This window comes from Camelina sativa, chromosome 17, assembly GCF_000633955.1.
Source record: "Camelina sativa cultivar DH55 chromosome 17, Cs, whole genome shotgun sequence".
Lineage (NCBI taxonomy): Eukaryota > Viridiplantae > Streptophyta > Magnoliopsida > Brassicales > Brassicaceae > Camelina > Camelina sativa.
This window is the reverse complement of record NC_025701.1, coordinates 9,430,864-9,452,876: the sequence shown is the minus strand read 5'-3', so window position 1 is coordinate 9,452,876 and position 22,013 is coordinate 9,430,864. Positions and strand designations below refer to the sequence as shown.

Below are 22,013 nucleotides of genomic sequence, written 5' to 3'. Positions count from 1 at the left end.
GCATCATTTTACCCATCAGACACCCCTTTAAAACTGGCTGACTACTTCAAAATTGACGGTGTATACAAGCCTGGTAGCATATCTGACCAGCCCACTAGTGGAACAATATTCCCAATGACATCTGTCTTGCAGGCTGATTACAAAGCCTTTGTGGAGATTGTTTTCCAGAATTGGGATAATATTGTCCAGAGCTGGCATTTTGACGGTTACTCTTTCTTCGTTGTTGGGTTAGTGTTATTTTTCCTAAACTGTTCTCTCATCCCTTCTCTAATTTCTCCTAAATTTTTCTGTTTGCATCAACAAATCCACACAGTAAGCGCAGTGTAGCATTTTCTAACCAAGAAAGAGCCCTTAGAACTATAAATTTCTGAGCATCATTTTGATCGTTATATCAGGATGGAGTTTGGGAAATGGACTAGTGCCAGTAGGAAAATCTACAATCTACACGATGCAGTCTCACGCTGCACTGTTCAGGTGAGACGACTTCTCTAATTTTTTATAAGAAAATTATCTTAAACACAGTTAGCAAAAGCTAAGTCTAGCTTTGTCTGAAACGTGGACTGTTGGATGAATATGTATAGGTGTATCCAAGATCATGGACTGCAATATACGTGGCACTAGACAACGTAGGAATGTGGAACCTAAGATCAGAGTTGTGGGAAAGACAATACCTGGGACAACAGCTTTACATGCGTGTCTACACAACCTCGACTTCTCTCAGAGATGAATACCAAATCCCGAAGAACGCTCTTCTTTGTGGCAGAGCTATTAGACACCACAAATAAGACATTTTTGAGTGGGCGGGAGAGTTAGATAGAAAGTGAGAAATTATTGTATCAATTTCCCCCATTGTTATCTACCTACAAAGATTTATTTGTATACATAAAAAATTGGAGGTTACAGACTTAACAATAATAATAACAATACAAGATATTAAAGGTTACAGACTTACAGCAATAACAAATGGAAGATATTGTTGCATAGTGTGCAAATACACATTCTTAAGAAACATCTCAAAAAAGAAGAAGTTAAAGTGCATAAATATATAAAAACAAAGAGGGGGCGTTCCGAGAATCGAACTCGGGACCTCTCGCACCCAAAGCGAGAATCATACCACTAGACCAAACGCCCTCTTTGGTGTTTAACTATATATATAACATATTGTGTATTTAAGGTTGAACTCTGTTAGCCTTTTGCCACGAAAACTGATTAAGCTCACCACTGCAATTTGGTTGGTAAATTTGCTAAACGCCGCCTTCTCCAATTTGTCAAAACCAATGTCCGACGAAACAGTACCCGCCGCCGGCGACTCAGCCGGCTTGGTCAACGGCCTCGTAAGCCATGGTGACTCCAAGACTCGGCGCGTGTACGAAACAGCTCGATCTCTTCATTCCGGTGCTGTGAAAGATCTTCTATCACTCGGGGTGCGTTCTTAGGGTTTATCTTCTTCTTCGACTCCGTTTCCATTCTCTTTTACCAATTCGGATTATCTTATTAAGTTTATTTGCTCTGTGTAGGTATGTNAGCATATCTGACCAGCCCACTAGTGGAACAATATTCCCAATGACATCTGTCTTGCAGGCTGATTACAAAGCCTTTGTGGAGATTGTTTTCCAGAATTGGGATAATATTGTCCAGAGCTGGCATTTTGACGGTTACTCTTTCTTCGTTGTTGGGTTAGTGTTATTTTTCCTAAACTGTTCTCTCATCCCTTCTCTAATTTCTCCTAAATTTTTCTGTTTGCATCAACAAATCCACACAGTAAGCGCAGTGTAGCATTTTCTAACCAAGAAAGAGCCCTTAGAACTATAAATTTCTGAGCATCATTTTGATCGTTATATCAGGATGGAGTTTGGGAAATGGACTAGTGCCAGTAGGAAAATCTACAATCTACACGATGCAGTCTCACGCTGCACTGTTCAGGTGAGACGACTTCTCTAATTTTTTATAAGAAAATTATCTTAAACACAGTTAGCAAAAGCTAAGTCTAGCTTTGTCTGAAACGTGGACTGTTGGATGAATATGTATAGGTGTATCCAAGATCATGGACTGCAATATACGTGGCACTAGACAACGTAGGAATGTGGAACCTAAGATCAGAGTTGTGGGAAAGACAATACCTGGGACAACAGCTTTACATGCGTGTCTACACAACCTCGACTTCTCTCAGAGATGAATACCAAATCCCGAAGAACGCTCTTCTTTGTGGCAGAGCTATTAGACACCACAAATAAGACATTTTTGAGTGGGCGGGAGAGTTAGATAGAAAGTGAGAAATTATTGTATCAATTTCCCCCATTGTTATCTACCTACAAAGATTTATTTGTATACATAAAAAATTGGAGGTTACAGACTTAACAATAATAATAACAATACAAGATATTAAAGGTTACAGACTTACAGCAATAACAAATGGAAGATATTGTTGCATAGTGTGCAAATACACATTCTTAAGAAACATCTCAAAAAAGAAGAAGTTAAAGTGCATAAATATATAAAAACAAAGAGGGGGCGTTCCGAGAATCGAACTCGGGACCTCTCGCACCCAAAGCGAGAATCATACCACTAGACCAAACGCCCTCTTTGGTGTTTAACTATATATATAACATATTGTGTATTTAAGGTTGAACTCTGTTAGCCTTTTGCCACGAAAACTGATTAAGCTCACCACTGCAATTTGGTTGGTAAATTTGCTAAACGCCGCCTTCTCCAATTTGTCAAAACCAATGTCCGACGAAACAGTACCCGCCGCCGGCGACTCAGCCGGCTTGGTCAACGGCCTCGTAAGCCATGGTGACTCCAAGACTCGGCGCGTGTACGAAACAGCTCGATCTCTTCATTCCGGTGCTGTGAAAGATCTTCTATCACTCGGGGTGCGTTCTTAGGGTTTATCTTCTTCTTCGACTCCGTTTCCATTCTCTTTTACCAATTCGGATTATCTTATTAAGTTTATTTGCTCTGTGTAGGTATGTGAGAGATGTATATTCCGATTGGTAGCCGTCGAGGCATTCGATTCGGATTTGTCGTCAGTCTCGACTTCAACTCTGCGCAGCTGGATACAATCCGGTGATGATGAAACTGGTTCATCAGAATCTAATTGCTCCAGAATCTGCATTGTTTGTTTAGGTATATTGCAATTCGTTTTTTCCGATGCTGCTGAAAAAAAGCTGGTGAAATCGGATACTAGTAGTGATTACGTTGCTAGGGTAACGCACTTGGTGAAGCAGGATCGTCACGAGTTCGATAGCTTTGGTCTTGAAGTCTCTGTGCCATCAACTATCATGGACTATGAACGTGCAGTCTTGTAAGCTTCACTTGCATTCATATTGAATCCTGTCTTCTACATTGTACCTCTAAAGTGTTTTCCTCTTGTTTTGGTTCTGCGCTAGTCTAGTGTTGATGTTTCTCTACCTTCNTCTCGCACCCAAAGCGAGAATCATACCACTAGACCAAACGCCCTCTTTGGTGTTTAACTATATATATAACATATTGTGTATTTAAGGTTGAACTCTGTTAGCCTTTTGCCACGAAAACTGATTAAGCTCACCACTGCAATTTGGTTGGTAAATTTGCTAAACGCCGCCTTCTCCAATTTGTCAAAACCAATGTCCGACGAAACAGTACCCGCCGCCGGCGACTCAGCCGGCTTGGTCAACGGCCTCGTAAGCCATGGTGACTCCAAGACTCGGCGCGTGTACGAAACAGCTCGATCTCTTCATTCCGGTGCTGTGAAAGATCTTCTATCACTCGGGGTGCGTTCTTAGGGTTTATCTTCTTCTTCGACTCCGTTTCCATTCTCTTTTACCAATTCGGATTATCTTATTAAGTTTATTTGCTCTGTGTAGGTATGTGAGAGATGTATATTCCGATTGGTAGCCGTCGAGGCATTCGATTCGGATTTGTCGTCAGTCTCGACTTCAACTCTGCGCAGCTGGATACAATCCGGTGATGATGAAACTGGTTCATCAGAATCTAATTGCTCCAGAATCTGCATTGTTTGTTTAGGTATATTGCAATTCGTTTTTTCCGATGCTGCTGAAAAAAAGCTGGTGAAATCGGATACTAGTAGTGATTACGTTGCTAGGGTAACGCACTTGGTGAAGCAGGATCGTCACGAGTTCGATAGCTTTGGTCTTGAAGTCTCTGTGCCATCAACTATCATGGACTATGAACGTGCAGTCTTGTAAGCTTCACTTGCATTCATATTGAATCCTGTCTTCTACATTGTACCTCTAAAGTGTTTTCCTCTTGTTTTGGTTCTGCGCTAGTCTAGTGTTGATGTTTCTCTACCTTCATAGGTCATACCTTAAAGAAAAGTATAGCACTGAAGGTTGGCTGCAGCGTGACAAAATATCTGTTAAGGATGCTTTGAAAGTTCTAATCTTGGATCCACTTAAAGCATCTTTGGTGAGTCGGTGATCTGCTTGAATTTTGTTTTTTGTTTTGGAAATTGTTTGAGTTGCTTAGGTTTCATCGATGCCTATATTGCGTAGTATCTTATACAACTGGATGTTATAACTTGTGCAATTCGCTGGCCAGATAACAAAATTGAAGTCTTTGCATGTCTTTTCTGTTTTTGAGTGTTGCAGGGCGCTCAATCAGATTCAAGCTCTTTTCACATANCGGTTGTGATTGATTCATTTGTTTCAAATTTTGTGTTGATGAAATAAAGTTACGGTTGTTGATTTTGACTCACAGGTAAAACGTATAGGCTGAGAATATCAAATGTAGGATTACAGAACTCACTCAACTTCCGGATCCAAAACCACATGATGAAGCTGGTTGAGGTCGAAGGGATACACACTATTCAGACTCAATTCTCTTCCCTTGATGTCCATGTTGGTCAATCTTACTCTGTCCTCATTACGGCTAACCAACCTCCTAAAGATTATTACATTGTGGTCTCTAGTAGATTTACCCCACAGACCCTCATCACCGGCGGTGTTCTCCATTATAGTAACTCTGCTGGAGCTGTTTCTGGTCCTCTTCCCGATGTACCTGATTCGATGAGCTGGTCTCTTAACCAGGCTCGATCTATCAGGTTTTGTCTATTCCTTTGATTCTGTGACAACTCTTTAGCTTCTTTACTAATATTAGCTTCTTTTCGTTGTGTGTTGTATAGGACCAACCTTACAGCGAGCGGACCAAGACCAAACCCACAAGGTTCATATCACTATGGTATGATAAACGTCACCAGAAGTATCAGACTTGTTACTTCTGCTGGACAGATTGGAGGCAAGCAACGATACGCTGTGAACAGGGCATCATTTTACCCATCAGACACCCCTTTAAAACTGGCTGACTACTTCAAAATTGACGGTGTATACAAGCCTGGTAGCATATCTGACCAGCCCACTAGTGGAACAATATTCCCAATGACATCTGTCTTGCAGGCTGATTACAAAGCCTTTGTGGAGATTGTTTTCCAGAATTGGGATAATATTGTCCAGAGCTGGCATTTTGACGGTTACTCTTTCTTCGTTGTTGGGTTAGTGTTATTTTTCCTAAACTGTTCTCTCATCCCTTCTCTAATTTCTCCTAAATTTTTCTGTTTGCATCAACAAATCCACACAGTAAGCGCAGTGTAGCATTTTCTAACCAAGAAAGAGCCCTTAGAACTATAAATTTCTGAGCATCATTTTGATCGTTATATCAGGATGGAGTTTGGGAAATGGACTAGTGCCAGTAGGAAAATCTACAATCTACACGATGCAGTCTCACGCTGCACTGTTCAGGTGAGACGACTTCTCTAATTTTTTATAAGAAAATTATCTTAAACACAGTTAGCAAAAGCTAAGTCTAGCTTTGTCTGAAACGTGGACTGTTGGATGAATATGTATAGGTGTATCCAAGATCATGGACTGCAATATACGTGGCACTAGACAACGTAGGAATGTGGAACCTAAGATCAGAGTTGTGGGAAAGACAATACCTGGGACAACAGCTTTACATGCGTGTCTACACAACCTCGACTTCTCTCAGAGATGAATACCAAATCCCGAAGAACGCTCTTCTTTGTGGCAGAGCTATTAGACACCACAAATAAGACATTTTTGAGTGGGCGGGAGAGTTAGATAGAAAGTGAGAAATTATTGTATCAATTTCCCCCATTGTTATCTACCTACAAAGATTTATTTGTATACATAAAAAATTGGAGGTTACAGACTTAACAATAATAATAACAATACAAGATATTAAAGGTTACAGACTTACAGCAATAACAAATGGAAGATATTGTTGCATAGTGTGCAAATACACATTCTTAAGAAACATCTCAAAAAAGAAGAAGTTAAAGTGCATAAATATATAAAAACAAAGAGGGGGCGTTCCGAGAATCGAACTCGGGACCTCTCGCACCCAAAGCGAGAATCATACCACTAGACCAAACGCCCTCTTTGGTGTTTAACTATATATATAACATATTGTGTATTTAAGGTTGAACTCTGTTAGCCTTTTGCCACGAAAACTGATTAAGCTCACCACTGCAATTTGGTTGGTAAATTTGCTAAACGCCGCCTTCTCCAATTTGTCAAAACCAATGTCCGACGAAACAGTACCCGCCGCCGGCGACTCAGCCGGCTTGGTCAACGGCCTCGTAAGCCATGGTGACTCCAAGACTCGGCGCGTGTACGAAACAGCTCGATCTCTTCATTCCGGTGCTGTGAAAGATCTTCTATCACTCGGGGTGCGTTCTTAGGGTTTATCTTCTTCTTCGACTCCGTTTCCATTCTCTTTTACCAATTCGGATTATCTTATTAAGTTTATTTGCTCTGTGTAGGTATGTGAGAGATGTATATTCCGATTGGTAGCCGTCGAGGCATTCGATTCGGATTTGTCGTCAGTCTCGACTTCAACTCTGCGCAGCTGGATACAATCCGGTGATGATGAAACTGGTTCATCAGAATCTAATTGCTCCAGAATCTGCATTGTTTGTTTAGGTATATTGCAATTCGTTTTTTCCGATGCTGCTGAAAAAAAGCTGGTGAAATCGGATACTAGTAGTGATTACGTTGCTAGGGTAACGCACTTGGTGAAGCAGGATCGTCACGAGTTCGATAGCTTTGGTCTTGAAGTCTCTGTGCCATCAACTATCATGGACTATGAACGTGCAGTCTTGTAAGCTTCACTTGCATTCATATTGAATCCTGTCTTCTACATTGTACCTCTAAAGTGTTTTCCTCTTGTTTTGGTTCTGCGCTAGTCTAGTGTTGATGTTTCTCTACCTTCATAGGTCATACCTTAAAGAAAAGTATAGCACTGAAGGTTGGCTGCAGCGTGACAAAATATCTGTTAAGGATGCTTTGAAAGTTCTAATCTTGGATCCACTTAAAGCATCTTTGGTGAGTCGGTGATCTGCTTGAATTTTGTTTTTTGTTTTGGAAATTGTTTGAGTTGCTTAGGTTTCATCGATGCCTATATTGCGTAGTATCTTATACAACTGGATGTTATAACTTGTGCAATTCGCTGGCCAGATAACAAAATTGAAGTCTTTGCATGTCTTTTCTGTTTTTGAGTGTTGCAGGGCGCTCAATCAGATTCAAGCTCTTTTCACATACGTTTGACATACTCTGAAGCATCAGATGAGGCTCTGGGTGTTTCTAAAACAACGCATGAAAGTAAGAGGAGGAAAACAGGTATGTTTGAGACTCTGCAGTTACTTAGTATTCGGTTGAATCTTTTTCTTGGACTCCTAATTCGTAAATCGTTTATGACTTGGTGCATACATAATTGCTTGAAATTTTTAGGGAGGTTGTTGATGAAAGAAAATATTACATTCATGTACGCAATTATTCAATAGTTGCATCTGAAGGCTCTTTGAGCTTTCTTTGAAAGTCCAAGGAGGTAATATATAATTAAGCCGACCTCTTTACCCGGGCTACTTCAGTGTCTTGCATATATGTCATACTTCTTTTTTAGTGCATATACCTCCATGAGTCCATGTGATGGTTTAGACATTTTCCTGATCTTGTGCCCACTTATATCAATCTCTTAAAGTTTTTATGAGATAATACATTAGGTCCCTCTAGATCAAATTTCAGACTTCCAAATTGGCCTTAAATAATTGTATTTTATGTATATGCAGACGCAGAGAATGGATCAAACTGTATTTCTGAGAATTCGTTTGAAAAGGTATTTGTTTGCATGTTAACCCATGGATTTATATTAGAGTATCATTCTTTTCATCTTTTGTCTGGTTGTCATTATTTGGCTAACAAAAACTCATGTTCTCTTCATTTTTCTAATATTACCAGGTGTATGAACCATGCATCTTTTCAGTTCATTGCAACAAGATGCCTATCTTTTTTAGTGGTAGATACTTTAAAGTAAGTCTCTGTTTTCATGTCCTTGAGGCAGTGTATCATATAACCTCCAAATGTATGTAAATTGTGGTTTGGTAACAAATGGATTCACAGATGACTGAGCTGATCTTTAACCGCTTACTGAGGAATTATTTCAATTGATGGTTCGATCTTATCTTTGCAGTACTCCAGAAATGTTAGTCAATCACGATGGATTATTGATGATGAAAGAATGGGCGAAGCGTCTGTTGAGGTAGTAGTCTCTTAGTGGTCATCTCGACTTGTTTATATTATTTGTAAGATAACAGTGACTTCAATAGATATCTATATGTTTTTCAGGAGATACTTGGTGGAAACATTCTTCCAGCATGCCTTGGGGATTCCTACAAGTTCCATGCTGCTGGCAGAGAAGATATTGATGTGAGAAAATTACCATTTTCGGATGTCATATTCATATTCAACAAGTTTATGCTGATAATATAAAAGATCTATCTTCAGGTACGGATGTTAGGTTCAGGTAGACCTTTCTTAATCGAGGTTCAGAATTCCCGCCAGTGCCCATCTGAACAATCATTGAAGGAAGTTGAAGAAAAGATAAACAACTCAGAAAAAAAACTAGTAAGGCATAATTAATTGAACACAGATGCTGTATCAACTGATTATGTGTGCCTTTTTTGCAAGCTTACAAGCAGTATTTTGGCTACAGGTCGGAGTAAAAGACCTTAAATGTATTGGAAGTCAGTGTTGGGCAATGATGCGTGAAGGAGAAGCAGAGAAGCAGGTCAGCATTGTTTACTTTAACTCTACGAATTTTCAGTTAGAAATGTAATGAAGACTTATTGAACCAACCACTCCAATTTTTTTATGTACTGCAGAAGCAGTATGTTGCACTTGTATGGATTGCTCGGCCACTTGAAGAGAAAGACTTCAACTCAATCTCTTCCCTGAAAGAATTGGTGAGTCATTTCTGTAATGATTGTTAAGATTAGGTAAAATCCATTGTCTATCCTCAAACCATGTTCTTTTGTTCCTAATACGAAGTGGCTTTCTTCTTCTTCTATATAATTATTTCACTGCAGAAAATCTTGCAGAAGACACCAGTAAGAGTGCTTCACCGACGGAGTCCATTGGACCGTGAAAAGATTATACATTGGTTAGTGAATAATCTGTCGTGAAATTCAGATTTTACTTACCTTGGAAAAGCTTCTTCTGTTTAGTAATAGTCAGTCATTTGTGGTTCCAATTCTCAGGATGAAAGTCGAAAAGATAAAAGGACACTCCCACTACTTTCTATTGCATCTATGCACTCAGGTTGCCTTATCTTCTAACTCAACTCATTATAATTACCATAACTTTAAAAGATGGGCAAACTTAACTTTTCAATAATGCAGGCTGGAACATACATCAAAGAATTTGTTCATGGAGATCTTGGTCGTACCACTCCCAGGTATCAAAAGATTCCCTTTAATATTTTAGATTTAATTATAGGCACTACAAAGGTAGTTTTGTGTTTAAGAAGAGCATCAGGAATAAACAATTAAAGAGAGTTTATTCAATTTTGGTTGCAGCATGGGATCAATTTTAGGTTGCAGGGCTGAGATAATACAACTAGATGTGACTGATGTGAAAATGGGCGATGAATGAATGATGCGCTAAAGTTTATTTTGTGTTTCTGTGGGAATTCAAAATTTCATAAAATTTTGTTGTATTTTTTATAAAAATATAAAATTGTAACGCTGAATCAGTGATTGGTTAAAAAGATAAAATACACTTTCCTCTAAAATATTTTCTTAATATTATAATGATGATCGTATTAACCTCCTAATAGAGAAGTAAACTTAAACAGTAGTAGCTCTCTCAAAAACATAACAAGAAAGTACTAGGGTCATAAGTTAATCTCTTCCGTGTAAATCAGTCAATCCAAGAAGCATCCACCATCTTCGCCATGAACGAATATCGATCAGCTGCTTCGTCAATCTGTAGCAACTCAAACTGTTTACACTTCTTCAAGCATATATATACTTAACAAAAAAAATCTTAGGATTTACCATCTTTTGTGTTGGACGTCCTGCTCCATGCCCGGCTTTGACTTCTATTCGAGCAATTAGAGGGTTCGTCTGTGGACTATTCTCTAAACTTAAACTTAATTCATATTGCATTGTCTGCAACAGCAAAATTGGGTTTCAATTGGTATATGAAGAAGAAGAAGAGGAAGATACAAAAAGCAAACAAAGAGGCTGAGAGACAAACCGCAAGCAACTTGTAAGTATGAAGTGGGACGACTCTATCGTCATGATCAGCAGTTAACAACATGGTTGATGGGTACTGAACAAACCGATCTGTCTTCTGTTCCCATGGCCTCTTCACATTATGCAGAGGCGAATACCTTATTTTATTATAGATTTAAAACCATCAGATATCTTATTAAATCTACCAAAAGAGGGAAGCTTTATGGGTAACATGAAAAAAAGACTCTTACTTTATCAGCCAATGAAACTCATCTTCCTTGTCAGAACAACCAAATTCAGAAACCCAAGCATGTCCTATGGTAAACTTGTGGAACCGTAGCATGTCCATAACCCCAACATGAGCCAAAGCACATCCAAAGAGATCAGGTCTCTGCATAAAAAGGTACAAAACTCTTAACTGTAACTACAGTATGTGATATTCATGAGAGTTAAATATATTTTACCCTTCTTACCTGATTAATGCAAGCCCCTACTAGAATCCCACCATTGCTACTACCTTCAATACAAAGTTTCCTCGGTTGTGTATAACCAGCAGAAACCAAATACTCTGCCCCGGAAATAAAGTCATCGAAGCAATTCTGCTTACTGGCAAGAGCGCCTGATTTATGCCATTCCTCACCATACTCACCACCACCACGGATGTTTGCAAAACAGAACACAGCACCAAGATGCCTACTAAGCACTATGCGGGTCGCGCTGAAAAAAGGTGTCGTGCTATCGCTAAACCCTCCGTATCCATAGAGCAAACACGGGTGTGAGCCATCTAGCTTTATATCTTTTCTAGCCACGATAAACATCGGGATCTTTGTTCCGTCCTTACTCGGATAAAAGACCTATAAGACATAAAAAATGGGAGATATGCATTCAAAATTAAAGTTTGTATTACAGATTCAAAACTTGGTGATGGAGAGAAATCATTTCTATTTACCTGAGAGACTTCAAATCCTGTTCTGTCGAATCCAGGTACAGAGATTTCACGAAATACTGTAACTTTTGGAGCTTCATGGGATAAGTCACATTTGTAAATAACGCCAGGTGTAAGGAAACTTGTAAACATAAACAAAAAGGTGGTGTCTTTACGCCGAGCAAAAACACCATATACTGAGCCAATATCTACAGGTAGTCTATGAAGCAAGGAACCGGATTTCAAGTCTCTAATCTGTAGGATGTGTTTTACATCACTCATGTAACTAACAACCAGTTGATCTCCATTAACTGCAGAAGCTGTTGAGAGAACATCCTTTTCGTGTTCTGCAATAACATCAGTCCAGTTGCTCGGTTCCTTCAGATCAACCCGAACTACTTTGTACTTTGGGGCTTCTTTGTTGGTAAAGAACGTAAACAATGTCTCGTCGTTTGCGATAGCAATGTATTGTGCCTCAAATGTGTCGATAAGCTTAACAAATGGAAGCAGAGCGTTGCTTCCTCTAAAACCTTCTAGTCCTTTAGGAAGTGATGAGAGATCACAATGATAAACCTTGTTTACAGGGTCACAACCTTCTTCAATGGACATTATTAAATACTGCATTTGAAGGAGAGAAAAAAAAAAACATAATGGTTGGATCAAAACTCAAAGCCAAAACTTAAGACTTAAAGCATCATAGAGAAACAATAAGTGAAACCATCACCAAGAGGGATGAGAAATGGCTGGATGATTACCTTCCCATCATCAGTGACTTTAGATCCAAACATATGTTTGGGATTGTCTTGGTCTCTCCAACATAAAACATCTTGGGACTGATCAGTCCCAAGGAAATGGTAGTATAACTCATGGTAAAGGTTAGAATTAGTCTCTGTACCAGCATCTATCTTCTCTCCCTCTCTACAGACACAAAAACCACAATCCAAAACAGTTACAAAAACTCTTTACAAAGCTTTAAACACCCAAAAGTTTTACAGTTAAGACAAAAGACTCACAGTGGAGCAGGGTAGCGACTATAGAAAAAGCCTTTCCCATCATGTGTCCATGTAATTCCACTAAACTTAACCTGATCCCATAACAAGAATGACCATTCATGTCAATGATGAAGTTTGTAACTAACGAGTGAAATAAATTCAGCATGAAGGAAGGAAGCCTTACCCAAGATAAAGTATCAGGCTCCACTTTCTTATCTTCAATCTTCATCACTTTAATTGTAACCCAATCACTACCACTAGAGCTAAGACCATAAGCCAAATACTTGGCATCTTCACTGATACAATAAGTGTTTAAAGAAACAGTTCCATCATCACTAAGAGTATTGGGGTCAAGCAAGATCTCTGCTTCAGAATCCAAATCATCCTGGAAAAGAAAAAAAAAAAACAAGTTCAAATATTAACGAAACTGGAGATTGGAAGAAGAGTTACAAAAGAAGATGATCTGATAACTCTCTGCTTCAAATTAATTTACCTGAACATAGAGCACGCTCTGAGCTTGAAGACCAGAGTTATGGAAGTAAAAGTAACTGTTCCCTCGCTTAAAGGGCGTACCGTAACGAGGGTAGTCAATAAATGTCGTGAATTTCTCATGGAGCTTTCCCTTGGATTCGCAAGTTTTGAGCACTGAATCAGACAGTTTCACTTGCTTCTCCACAAACTCTTTCACTTCTTCAGCATCAGGATCTTCCAACCTAACTCAGACAGAACCAAACATAATTTAAGTTACTATTTTTTAACCAAACTAGTTTACGGTTGGACCAAACGGGGGTACTCGGTTTTTCAGACAAAAATATTAATGAGCAAACAAACAAAAATTGGTCCAGAAAATTAGCCTACTGGTCCACTAAGATCAATAATGGGCCATGATATCGATATAGCTGGTCCAAAAAAAAGTTGATGATCTGAAAAATCGTTTGCTACGTTATAAACAAGAAGACCAAAACATTCAAAAATCTCATAGAATAAAAAGAACCAAAGAGTAGTTTTACTTTTTACAGCAGCTGGAAACGAACGCAAAAGATTTTACCAGCGGTAAGGATCGGAGACTTTAACGCCGTGGTAATCATCAACGACAGACTCATCACGCCTGGCCGTCGGGTATTGCAACCGCTCTTCAAACGTCGAGAGAGATCCCATACCTTAGATTTCCGACTAAGAAAAAAACGTAAAGACTTGATGAAATGTAAGTAGTTGGTGTTTAAGTTTCGTGTAGTCAAAGAAAAAAAAAATAAGAAGAAGCAGCGTCTCTGGTGTATTTTATAAAAGAGAAGGGAAACGTGAAGAAATGGAAAGAGCGGGCGTGACAGATGGGTGCATCGAGTCTCTCTCTCTCTCTCTCCCTCTCTCTCTCTCTCTAGTTATGTCGAGATTGTTTCACGAATCTGTCGACACTTTAGTGTAATGCATGTTGCCATTTTTATTATAATTTTGTTATTTCTACACTAACCTACTTTTTTTGTTTGGACCATTTTTTTTGTTTTTCAAACCAAAATAGCAAATTTCTTTTTTTTTTCTCGTTATTTTCTGTACTTATATTCTTCAATTTTTTCGAACCAAAAGAAGAAAAAGTATTTTTTCATTTTTTATCAAGATTAAAATTTATGATTTATTATTGATATCGTCGCCGATAAATGAATTATTTAAAAAAAAAAACACTTAAGATGAAATAAATATATACATATACATGTTCTGTCGTAAAAGAAATTGATGTTTTTCCCACTTTAATTTTCTGGGTGACGCTAAAACCAACTAAAACATCTGTCAACACAGTTGACTAGTCAACGGTTGTAGTAACCAGCTAATTAATCCACGATCCTGAGAGAGTGACTCAGCCAAACCCCCGACCGCTACTATAGGTTGATTGAAAAAAATATTTCAGTACTATATATGTTAAGCCGCCCCAGTTCCACATTATTTATGTAACTGTTCCATCACAGTTCCTCGTATCGTAGAAAATATACCACTGTTATTCCCATTCGTATCGTATTCTTTGGACATGTTATAGACTAATTTTTGAAGTGTGTCTTTTAGTCCTTAAACAAGATGATCTCATGATAATTAAGCGATTCAGTCTCCAAATAATCTTAACAAGTGTGCGTACGTTAGTGATGGATTAGTCATTGAAGCTAGCTACTAATATAATTTGTTTTCTATTTCAAGGTTTTTTTTCAAGTGTCACCTAAATAAATAATCAGAAAAGACAAATTTAGTGGCTACTGTGACAGATTCGCATATCCTTTGAAGTTTGCTTTATATTTTACTTTCGTGCTTCTTATATACATAAATCGAATTAAAGTGTGTAATGCATATAGAATAATGTTGTTATACTTGGCATCCATTACACATTATTAAGATCGGAACAAAACATTTTATACTTATTTATGTAAAAAGTTGGCGCAACTAATTCTCTGATACACGAATCTTTGGATCTAACCATTATTACTGTTCTAAGTACGTAAAACAAAACAAATTTATTTAAATTCATTTTTGTTATAAAACTAACACTATTTATTAGCATGTCGATATCAAATTAATAGATTTTCTGATAACGATGATTCCAAAAAAAAAAAAAAACTACTGTATATTACAGACATCAGTAGAGAACCTTTAAGACGAGATCAAAATGTGTATGTCGGGCTTGAAGCCCATTCCTATAACTGACTGGAACCCATTTTCCGGATGTAAGCTGGATTGCTCCAGCAAACTAAGTTTTAATTTAATCATAGTCTACAAATGAGTCATGTTAAATTAATTATACACTACAGTCGATAACCTTAAGTAAAACCATATTTTCATTATTTGTCTAAAATCATCAACTCATAACTAGAATGAAAACCAATGCATGAGCATGAATATTTATATCTCATGTATAGATTAATATTGTGGCCTTTAAATAGCTTAATGTTTTTTTGATGAGTTTTTGTGGTCTTGTTTTTTTCTTAAGAATGTTGTAAAGAAAATATTTTGAGCTTCTAAACGCATACAAATCCAGACATATTTTTGTATTAGTGAGAAAATTTTGAACCGAAATTACAATTACTAGTATTATCAAAATTACTGTAGAAAACCGTTTTTTTATAGTAAAACGTCTAGAGTGGTGAAGTGTAGGGATTACGTGGAGCAAACTTTACAAGACTTTGAAAAACATAAAGTCGGTTACCATAATCTTAATGTGAATCTTACTATAATTCCTAACTAGATATTCACCCGCGGTACACCGCGGGACTATATTTATAAATAAAAAACAGTTTATATAATTTATTTATAGATTAATTATATACATAACTAAATTTTTTTATGTATCTATTAGATAGTGTGAAAATTGTTTTGTTTGAAGTTTATTGTTTTTTACTATAGGAACTATATCATATAATTTATTAAGTAGTGATTTCTTGAAGAAAAAGACTGTTTGTGTCCTTTTATTTTTCAATTTAAAGATAGTAGTATTGTTATTATGCTGTAATATTCTAAAATATATGTATAGTATAATTTTTGTATTGTAGTTTTGTATGTTTTTTAAACATCTGATTCATTCATTCATCTGAAATTTTGTTGATCTTATTCAACATTAGAGTAATAAGATATGTGAAATTATATACATTGAAGTAATATCTTATTCCCTATTGAAATTTTGGGGAATATATGTGTATATATAATTCCCCATTGAATTTTTTGGTTATTAAGTTTGGAGCCAGTATGTCTGTATATAATTTGATAGAAATAAAAAAATAGTTATTAGCAGAAAAACAACAATTGCAATATCACTATAACTTTTATATATATATATATATATATTGTAATTGGATTTTTTTTTGTGAAATCGTAATTTGATTTTGTTTTTGTTTTGCCTAGATCACTCTAGTCTCAGAAAACAAATATATCATCTTCTTCTTTATTTTCATTGGTCCATTTCCGACATCTCCGCCGTTTTTGACTTTTGGTTAATCGATTTCATATCCTTATTTGTGATGATTTAAGAAGATCATCTTTTGACATTACTTTCCACACCTTGTAGATTTCTTTTACCATTCCATATGTTCTCTTTTCCAACACATACAATAAAGAGAAATGTCTTTCCAATCAGTTTCTTCACTGGATCATGCAAGTTTTCTGGATCCACAATTAAGAATAAAAAAAATATGGTTTAATAGTTTGACATAAGATAAAGGATATATATATTATTGCAAGAACATATCTCCGAATAGAATAAACAAAAAAATCAATAACAGAACATTGATTTACTTGAGGCCATAGTGGATTGACATGGAGTTGAATACCATCAAAAGAATTAGATAAAAACTTAACACCTGTCATGATAAAGATTATGTAAGCAATGACACAATCATTGATCTTATTTAATCATAAATGAGTCTAACCGGAAGATGTGTTTACTTTTGTAGCCACTTATGTTGTAAAATTTGAGCAGACAAACAACAATACTTCCCTCAGATTTTTGACAGGCTCTAAAAACTTGATCGGCAAAATAATCCCACAACATACTCGCCATTCTTTGATTACTATGTCAAAATATTAGTATTGAAAATCAGAAAATATGACAATTATAACAACAAAATGAATATAGAGAAAACTAAATAGTATGCAAAGGTCACCTTTCATCCCTAAGCTCAAAATCAATATTCAAAGGTGTATCTAATAGTTTTCAGTAAGTTGTGGGTGTTATGTATTTGGTGATGATAATTCTCGTTTAGGTGTAAAATATTTATAGGGTCGATTCTGATTTCTTCTCCAAGGCAATAGTATTTGAGTTAGCAACTAATTAGGGAGAAAAAATCTGTGTAATCAGTTTTATTAAGGAATATGCTAGGAATCACACATTATTACTTTGATTAGGAAGAGATATGATTTTCAAGTTTAGGGAATGTTATATTTAATTAATTAATTATCAAATTAGTAAATAATAATGACTTTGATTATTTAGGAAAGTTGCGATTTAGTGGGAATAATTGTTTGCAAAAATTGAAAATCTTATCATTATTTAATAAATCGTAAATTATAAATTAAAAATATTTAATACAATGGCAGGGTTGTAAATAAGTTGGAACTTGAGGAATTTTTTCATAAATGTTTCTGAAAATGTATATATAGATTATTAAATCCGCAAACTTGTTACATGATACTCATTTACAACATAACATTTATAGAAGATGAGAGTCATGAGACAACATAGATTAATGATTTGGGATTCATGTGGCTTGGTAAGTGAGTAGTACTCTCTATGATATTATCACCACATTCTTCATCCTCTGATTATACATGTACGAGTTTCTACAGGCTCTGGATATTCATTGCCCACCTTCGTGCCAAATGAAATTTTATGATCAGTAGAGCCTCTTTCATGTTGGAGCTCCATCGAAACTAGTAAACTCTTCGTGCCTTGATAGAATGATAGTGGAAAACAAATTTGAGATATAGATATACTTTTTTTTTATTTATTAATTGAAAACCTCGTTATACTTAGAAACCATGTTTGCTGCACAGCTGATTATCTAGAACATTGAAATACAAGTGTGAAAATTTATGATCTAATAGTACTCACGCAAAACCTGAAAGGCTGAAACCAAACTTATTAGATCTCAGTAAATTTGGTCTCACTGACAATAGAGACTTATTGGTCAATCAGACGAAGTTCAATGTTAATTTCATTACTTTGATATTTTTTCTTTCTTTTTTTTTTTGTTTAACTTAGTAGATCAATATTTTACTTGGTACGGATTTATACTTAATTTGTTCCATAAATCAAGGAATATACGTAAGGAACAAAATTATATCCATTTACTCACCAGCATTGTAATTAGCTATCATGAAATGTGATACATGCATATACCCAAAAATATAAATAAATATGTATGACTTGCGTGTTTTTCCTAGAGATAACAAATAACTATGATCAATGAACAAATTAGTGGAAACTCAAACAAATACTCCTGATCAAAATAATTAAAGCAAGCTATTCATGAACTTTGTATATATATAGAGGTCAGAAATCATACCAAATGAAGGAGTACACATAATCTCTACTACTGTTTCTTCGACTTCAAATAGAACGTAACAAGGGAACATCATAATAACATCGTAGACTTCAAAACAAGATGCTCTCCTTTCCCACATTACCATTTCTCAAAGTAAAACAAAATCTTGATTACCTTTTTGAAATTCTGGGTCCTTCTCTTCTTTTTTCTTTAGTGTTTTTAACCTTTTTCTAGAAGACGGAACATTAAAACCGCACACTAGTCAATCTTCTTACGATATAGTCCAAAGGTTACACACTAGAGATGAGGAAAAAGGACGACGGTTATATATGAGGCTTTTTTGAAAAAAATAATAATACCATTAAAAAAATGAAATGCAATCTCAACACACAAATTAAAGAAACAGTTATGAACACATATTAAAAACGAATTTTATATGAACTCAAACGGAAAAGGAGCAAGAAAATCAAAGATACGTGAAACGAGAGAAGGGTTAATCAAAAAATTACCGCCAGATCATCGAATCTCGTACGCCAGCGCCAAAATACTAAACAAGATCGTCAGATTCAAGATATTGATAAAGTTATGTATAGATCAAGAGGGTTTTACGAAGAAACCCTAACAGATCTCTATTGGCAGTATACCCACCTCCTTCTTCCACACACATGCAGATATGTATAGAAGGAGGTGGACAGAATGCCAAAGAAGTCTGCAAGAAACTCTTTGTCAAACCCTCATGAAAAGGAACTAAAAAATGTTTAAAGATCCAGTCTGTTTCCAGTGTTCTTTAAGGAGACCCTCTCATAAAATTGTATGTACTATACACGGAGAGAGACAAAAAGAAGTATGTATGTGATGGAATAGTGATGGGAGAGAAGGAAGGTGGTGATATTTATTGGTATTGAGATTGAGAGGCAGACGAGTTCTGTTTACGATGGGTTATATATATATATATATATATATATATAGCTTGGCTTAAAACCCTAGATGGCTGTGATGTAATAAGAAAAGAGATCGAAAGGATTCAGATTTGAATAGAGCTCAGATCTAACAACATCGATCAGCAGATAATAATGGTGGGAGAGAGAGATAGACTTTAAAAGAAGGAACAAAAAAAAAGAAAAGAGAAACTGTGAATAGTTTTTTTTCCTTGGGTTTTTTTTTTTGTTTTGTTTCTTCACTAAAAATAGGTAGCAACCTTTCAACGGGGTTTTACCTTTGCGCCTACCGTTTCCGTTTGCCTTTTCTTTTCTATTGTTTTTTTCACCCTTTTCCAATAGCTAAAGAAACGTTGACGTTGGCAATATGTACAGAGTGTAACCCAAAAGATAAATTAATATTAAATAACTAACAACAGATGTATAAAGTATTTATGGAACTATATACTATTTTGTAATTTGAATAATATAACGTCCTGCATGTTTTCTAAAAATCAATAACAGTTATTTCTTTTTCTTTTGGATGATAACAATTGCAGCAATTTATTATTCGTACTCTAGAGACTAGAACATATAAAACGAAAAAAAAAAATGACGACAAAAAAAAAAAAAAACGAAAAAAAAAACAAAATGTTGAAGTCTTAACTATATCGAACTTTCGAGCTAGCAGTAGCAGTCATTGTTTTTGTCGGTCGAGACTGAAAATTGATTTTCATAATGTGTAATATACCGTTCATCATATATATTAGCTATTAAAAACTTACGAACTATTGTAAATAACCTCTTTATATATTGTTTAATATATTGTAAACAATGTGTAATATATTGTTTCTACGGCTTTTTTTTTTTTTTTTTGGGCTGTAGCAACTTCTGTAAATAACCTCTTTCCCTCGGGTAATATAATTCACATTTTATCAAAAAAAAAAAAAAAAAACTTACGAACTAATGAAAATATATGTTCTAGCTAGTATAGAAACTAAACATGAACAGATTGAACGTATACTGTGTGTGACCTGTAATAAGATATTATAATAGATTGAACCAAAATATGCGTGGTTAGCACCATGCATGTTGTCACGTTGATCACCACAGCCGTTACTAGTAACAGATAAATTATTAAAATTGATTAATAGTAACGTATATAAATCCGAAATTACGGCACCGATTCGTATCTGTCTACGTACGTCACGTTGCAGTGTATCTCAAACGCATAATAAATAATAAATCTATATATTTAACACATAATTATAGTATAATATTGCGAACATGTTGATATGAATCTAACAATTTTCTCACTTCTGATTCATGCGACGGTGCGAGACAACTTCCATATAATGGGTCCATTTACAAGCCACTAGAGGAGTGGATTACAGAATCCAAGGTTCAGGGTAAAAAACTAAAAATGAATAACAACAGTAAGAGTGTAAGACGTCTAAAGGTTAAACCTACTCCAAAGTTCAAACTATTACTCTAGCTAGGCTCATTAAAAAGGGTTCTACCTTTAAGGTTGACAAGGGTCAATCTCTTCTCTATTTTTTTTTTTTTTTTTTTACATGGACAGTCTCTAGCTAACATTGATTACAATACAAAAGAAAATAGAAATAATTGTTGGAACATTACAGATTAGCAATAGGAATTGCAAACATCTTTCCCTACCGTCGATTGATATATGTCGCACTCATCACACCCACGACCTTGATAATCTCCTTTATGCGCGTAGACAAAAATTGCTTCGACAAATCCCTACTTTTTGTTTATAAAATAGTATTGCCACACAACATCTTCACTTACTAGTTTTTGAGTTTTTTTTTTTCTTAGTGAAAAAGGAACAATCAATAAAAGAGTTAGTACGTATCGTCATAAATCCGTATGATCAATAATAATAGATGCACCAATTGAAGATATTGATTGCACCAACTAATAATAATACTCCTTCGCTATTTATTGCCTGAATCAACTCCACCCCCTATTTTTGGCCCCATCAACACCTCCTCTGCTCGCTCAAATTATTTTTTTTCACAAATTGAAAAAAGTAGTTGATTCAGAACATTGGTAATCTTTCCTATAAAGGTTTAAAGCTCACTAGTATTAAATTCTAATCAATATTCCTATATTCTTGATTAAATTGACTGGAATTAGCGAGAATGAATGTTTCACAGTTTGTTGGATTCCATCGACTACAATAACTTACCATTTGAAANAAGGGGGGGGGGGGGGAACACTCAATAGAAACCACTGTATAAGATTTCAGTGACTTCAATATTATGCCTGCCAGTTTATTTTATTTCTCACATAGTCACATTTATGCATTAGGTTTATAATGACGAAAAAATCAGAAAAGTCGAAAACATAACCTCTGATGGAAATGGGTTTGATATTTATATTTGCATTCAATGAAAATGAAAATAAAAACTGAAATATCGGGTTTGTCGGGTTGTGAAGATGTCAGTGCTATGATTGAAACATTTAATAAAAGACTCAAATTTTTCTGCTTTCCAGAGCATTACAGGCTATTGGATTCAACTTCTTCTATTGTAAGGTTTAAGCTATATTCAAAAATCAAAATTAACACATGTAAAATCATGTGTTCCTTTACATCTTTATTCATCACTATTAAAT

The 22,013-nt window shown here is 35.7% G+C and overlaps 5 protein-coding genes, 2 long non-coding RNA genes and 3 other non-coding genes across 13 annotated transcripts in view; 4 read left to right on the top strand and 6 right to left on the bottom strand.

Annotated features, from left to right (window-relative positions):
• Positions 1-6,046, top strand: part of LOC104759308 (L-ascorbate oxidase homolog) — an 11,255-nt gene extending 5,209 nt beyond the window's left edge. Inside the window, exons 5-8 of the mRNA XM_010482255.1 lie at positions 4,699-5,041; positions 5,123-5,488; positions 5,657-5,735; positions 5,843-6,046. Coding sequence (XP_010480557.1) covers positions 4,699-5,041; positions 5,123-5,488; positions 5,657-5,735; positions 5,843-6,046 — 992 coding nt within the window. The remainder of the gene's footprint in view (positions 1-4,698; positions 5,042-5,122; positions 5,489-5,656; positions 5,736-5,842) is intronic.
• TRNAP-UGG lies at positions 1,060-1,131 on the bottom strand. The gene has a single exon. It is a non-coding gene; the product is annotated as a tRNA-Pro (tRNA).
• TRNAP-UGG lies at positions 2,509-2,580 on the bottom strand. The gene has a single exon. It is a non-coding gene; the product is annotated as a tRNA-Pro (tRNA).
• Positions 2,662-3,291, top strand: LOC104756392. The gene is made up of 3 exons (XM_010478970.2): positions 2,662-2,873; positions 2,967-3,126; positions 3,206-3,291. Exons 1-3 carry the CDS (start codon positions 2,727-2,729, stop codon positions 3,208-3,210), a joined length of 312 nt encoding a protein of 103 aa, XP_010477272.1. The 5' UTR covers positions 2,662-2,726; the 3' UTR covers positions 3,211-3,291.
• Positions 3,541-4,170, top strand: LOC104756394. The gene is made up of 3 exons (XM_010478972.2): positions 3,541-3,752; positions 3,846-4,005; positions 4,085-4,170. Exons 1-3 carry the CDS (start codon positions 3,606-3,608, stop codon positions 4,087-4,089), a joined length of 312 nt encoding a protein of 103 aa, XP_010477274.1. The 5' UTR covers positions 3,541-3,605; the 3' UTR covers positions 4,090-4,170.
• On the bottom strand, positions 6,321-6,392 carry TRNAP-UGG. The gene has a single exon. It is a non-coding gene; the product is annotated as a tRNA-Pro (tRNA).
• Positions 6,483-10,077, top strand: LOC104756395 (putative tRNA pseudouridine synthase Pus10). Of its 3 annotated transcripts, none has more exons than XM_010478975.2 (15): positions 6,483-6,685; positions 6,779-7,116; positions 7,232-7,340; positions 7,523-7,634; positions 8,084-8,130; positions 8,253-8,324; positions 8,485-8,553; positions 8,640-8,720; positions 8,799-8,918; positions 9,007-9,081; positions 9,176-9,256; positions 9,380-9,453; positions 9,551-9,611; positions 9,692-9,747; positions 9,869-10,077. In XM_010478975.2, the coding sequence occupies exons 1-15, from the start codon at positions 6,539-6,541 to the stop codon at positions 9,942-9,944; spliced, it is 1,518 nt and encodes a 505-aa protein (XP_010477277.1). In that variant the 5' UTR covers positions 6,483-6,538; the 3' UTR covers positions 9,945-10,077. The 3 variants fall into 3 exon arrangements, with proteins under 3 accessions (XP_010477277.1, XP_019095040.1, XP_019095039.1); XM_019239495.1 differs by lacking the exon at positions 6,483-6,685 and having other exon boundaries at positions 6,850-6,938; positions 7,040-7,116; XM_019239494.1 differs by lacking the exon at positions 6,483-6,685 and having other exon boundaries at positions 6,863-6,938; positions 7,018-7,116.
• Positions 10,079-13,814, bottom strand: LOC104756396 (prolyl endopeptidase-like). 2 transcript variants are annotated; one of them, XM_010478977.2, is made up of 11 exons: positions 13,494-13,814; positions 12,939-13,158; positions 12,630-12,830; positions 12,467-12,537; positions 12,209-12,371; positions 11,478-12,071; positions 11,002-11,382; positions 10,780-10,919; positions 10,551-10,686; positions 10,349-10,462; positions 10,079-10,277 (listed from the first exon to the last, which is right to left on the bottom strand). In XM_010478977.2, the coding sequence occupies exons 1-11, from the start codon at positions 13,601-13,603 to the stop codon at positions 10,212-10,214; spliced, it is 2,196 nt and encodes a 731-aa protein (XP_010477279.1). In that variant the 5' UTR covers positions 13,604-13,814; the 3' UTR covers positions 10,079-10,211. The 2 variants fall into 2 exon arrangements, with proteins under 2 accessions (XP_010477279.1, XP_010477278.1); XM_010478976.2 differs by having other exon boundaries at positions 10,079-10,264.
• Positions 16,298-17,047, bottom strand: LOC109130175. Its single transcript, XR_002036286.1, has 3 exons — positions 16,859-17,047; positions 16,709-16,773; positions 16,298-16,576 (listed from the first exon to the last, which is right to left on the bottom strand). It is a non-coding gene; the product is annotated as an uncharacterized LOC109130175 (long non-coding RNA).
• On the bottom strand, positions 17,521-19,599 carry LOC104756391. Its single transcript, XR_762302.1, has 2 exons — positions 18,966-19,599; positions 17,521-18,753 (listed from the first exon to the last, which is right to left on the bottom strand). It is a non-coding gene; the product is annotated as an uncharacterized LOC104756391 (long non-coding RNA).

Excerpts from the sequence above, each read along its gene's own strand:
- LOC104756392 (XM_010478970.2), top strand. The coding sequence starts at position 2,727 with ATGTCCGACGAAACAGTACCCGCCGCCGGCGACTCAGCCGGCTTGGTC. Across the intron at positions 2,874-2,966 it reads AAGATCTTCTATCACTCGGG|GTATGTGAGAGATGTATATT; the intron begins GTGCGTTCTTAG and ends TGCTCTGTGTAG.
- LOC104756394 (XM_010478972.2), top strand. The coding sequence starts at position 3,606 with ATGTCCGACGAAACAGTACCCGCCGCCGGCGACTCAGCCGGCTTGGTC. Across the intron at positions 3,753-3,845 it reads AAGATCTTCTATCACTCGGG|GTATGTGAGAGATGTATATT; the intron begins GTGCGTTCTTAG and ends TGCTCTGTGTAG.
- LOC104756395 (XM_010478975.2), top strand. The coding sequence starts at position 6,539 with ATGTCCGACGAAACAGTACCCGCCGCCGGCGACTCAGCCGGCTTGGTC. Across the intron at positions 8,325-8,484 it reads TTAGTGGTAGATACTTTAAA|TACTCCAGAAATGTTAGTCA; the intron begins GTAAGTCTCTGT and ends TTATCTTTGCAG. Across the intron at positions 9,612-9,691 it reads TATTGCATCTATGCACTCAG|GCTGGAACATACATCAAAGA; the intron begins GTTGCCTTATCT and ends TCAATAATGCAG.
- LOC104756396 (XM_010478976.2), bottom strand. The coding sequence starts at position 13,603 with ATGGGATCTCTCTCGACGTTTGAAGAGCGGTTGCAATACCCGACGGCC. Across the intron at positions 12,372-12,466 it reads AGTCGCTACCCTGCTCCACT|AGAGGGAGAGAAGATAGATG; the intron begins GTGAGTCTTTTG and ends TTGTGTCTGTAG. Across the intron at positions 10,463-10,550 it reads ATACTTACAAGTTGCTTGCG|ACAATGCAATATGAATTAAG; the intron begins GTTTGTCTCTCA and ends TTGCTGTTGCAG.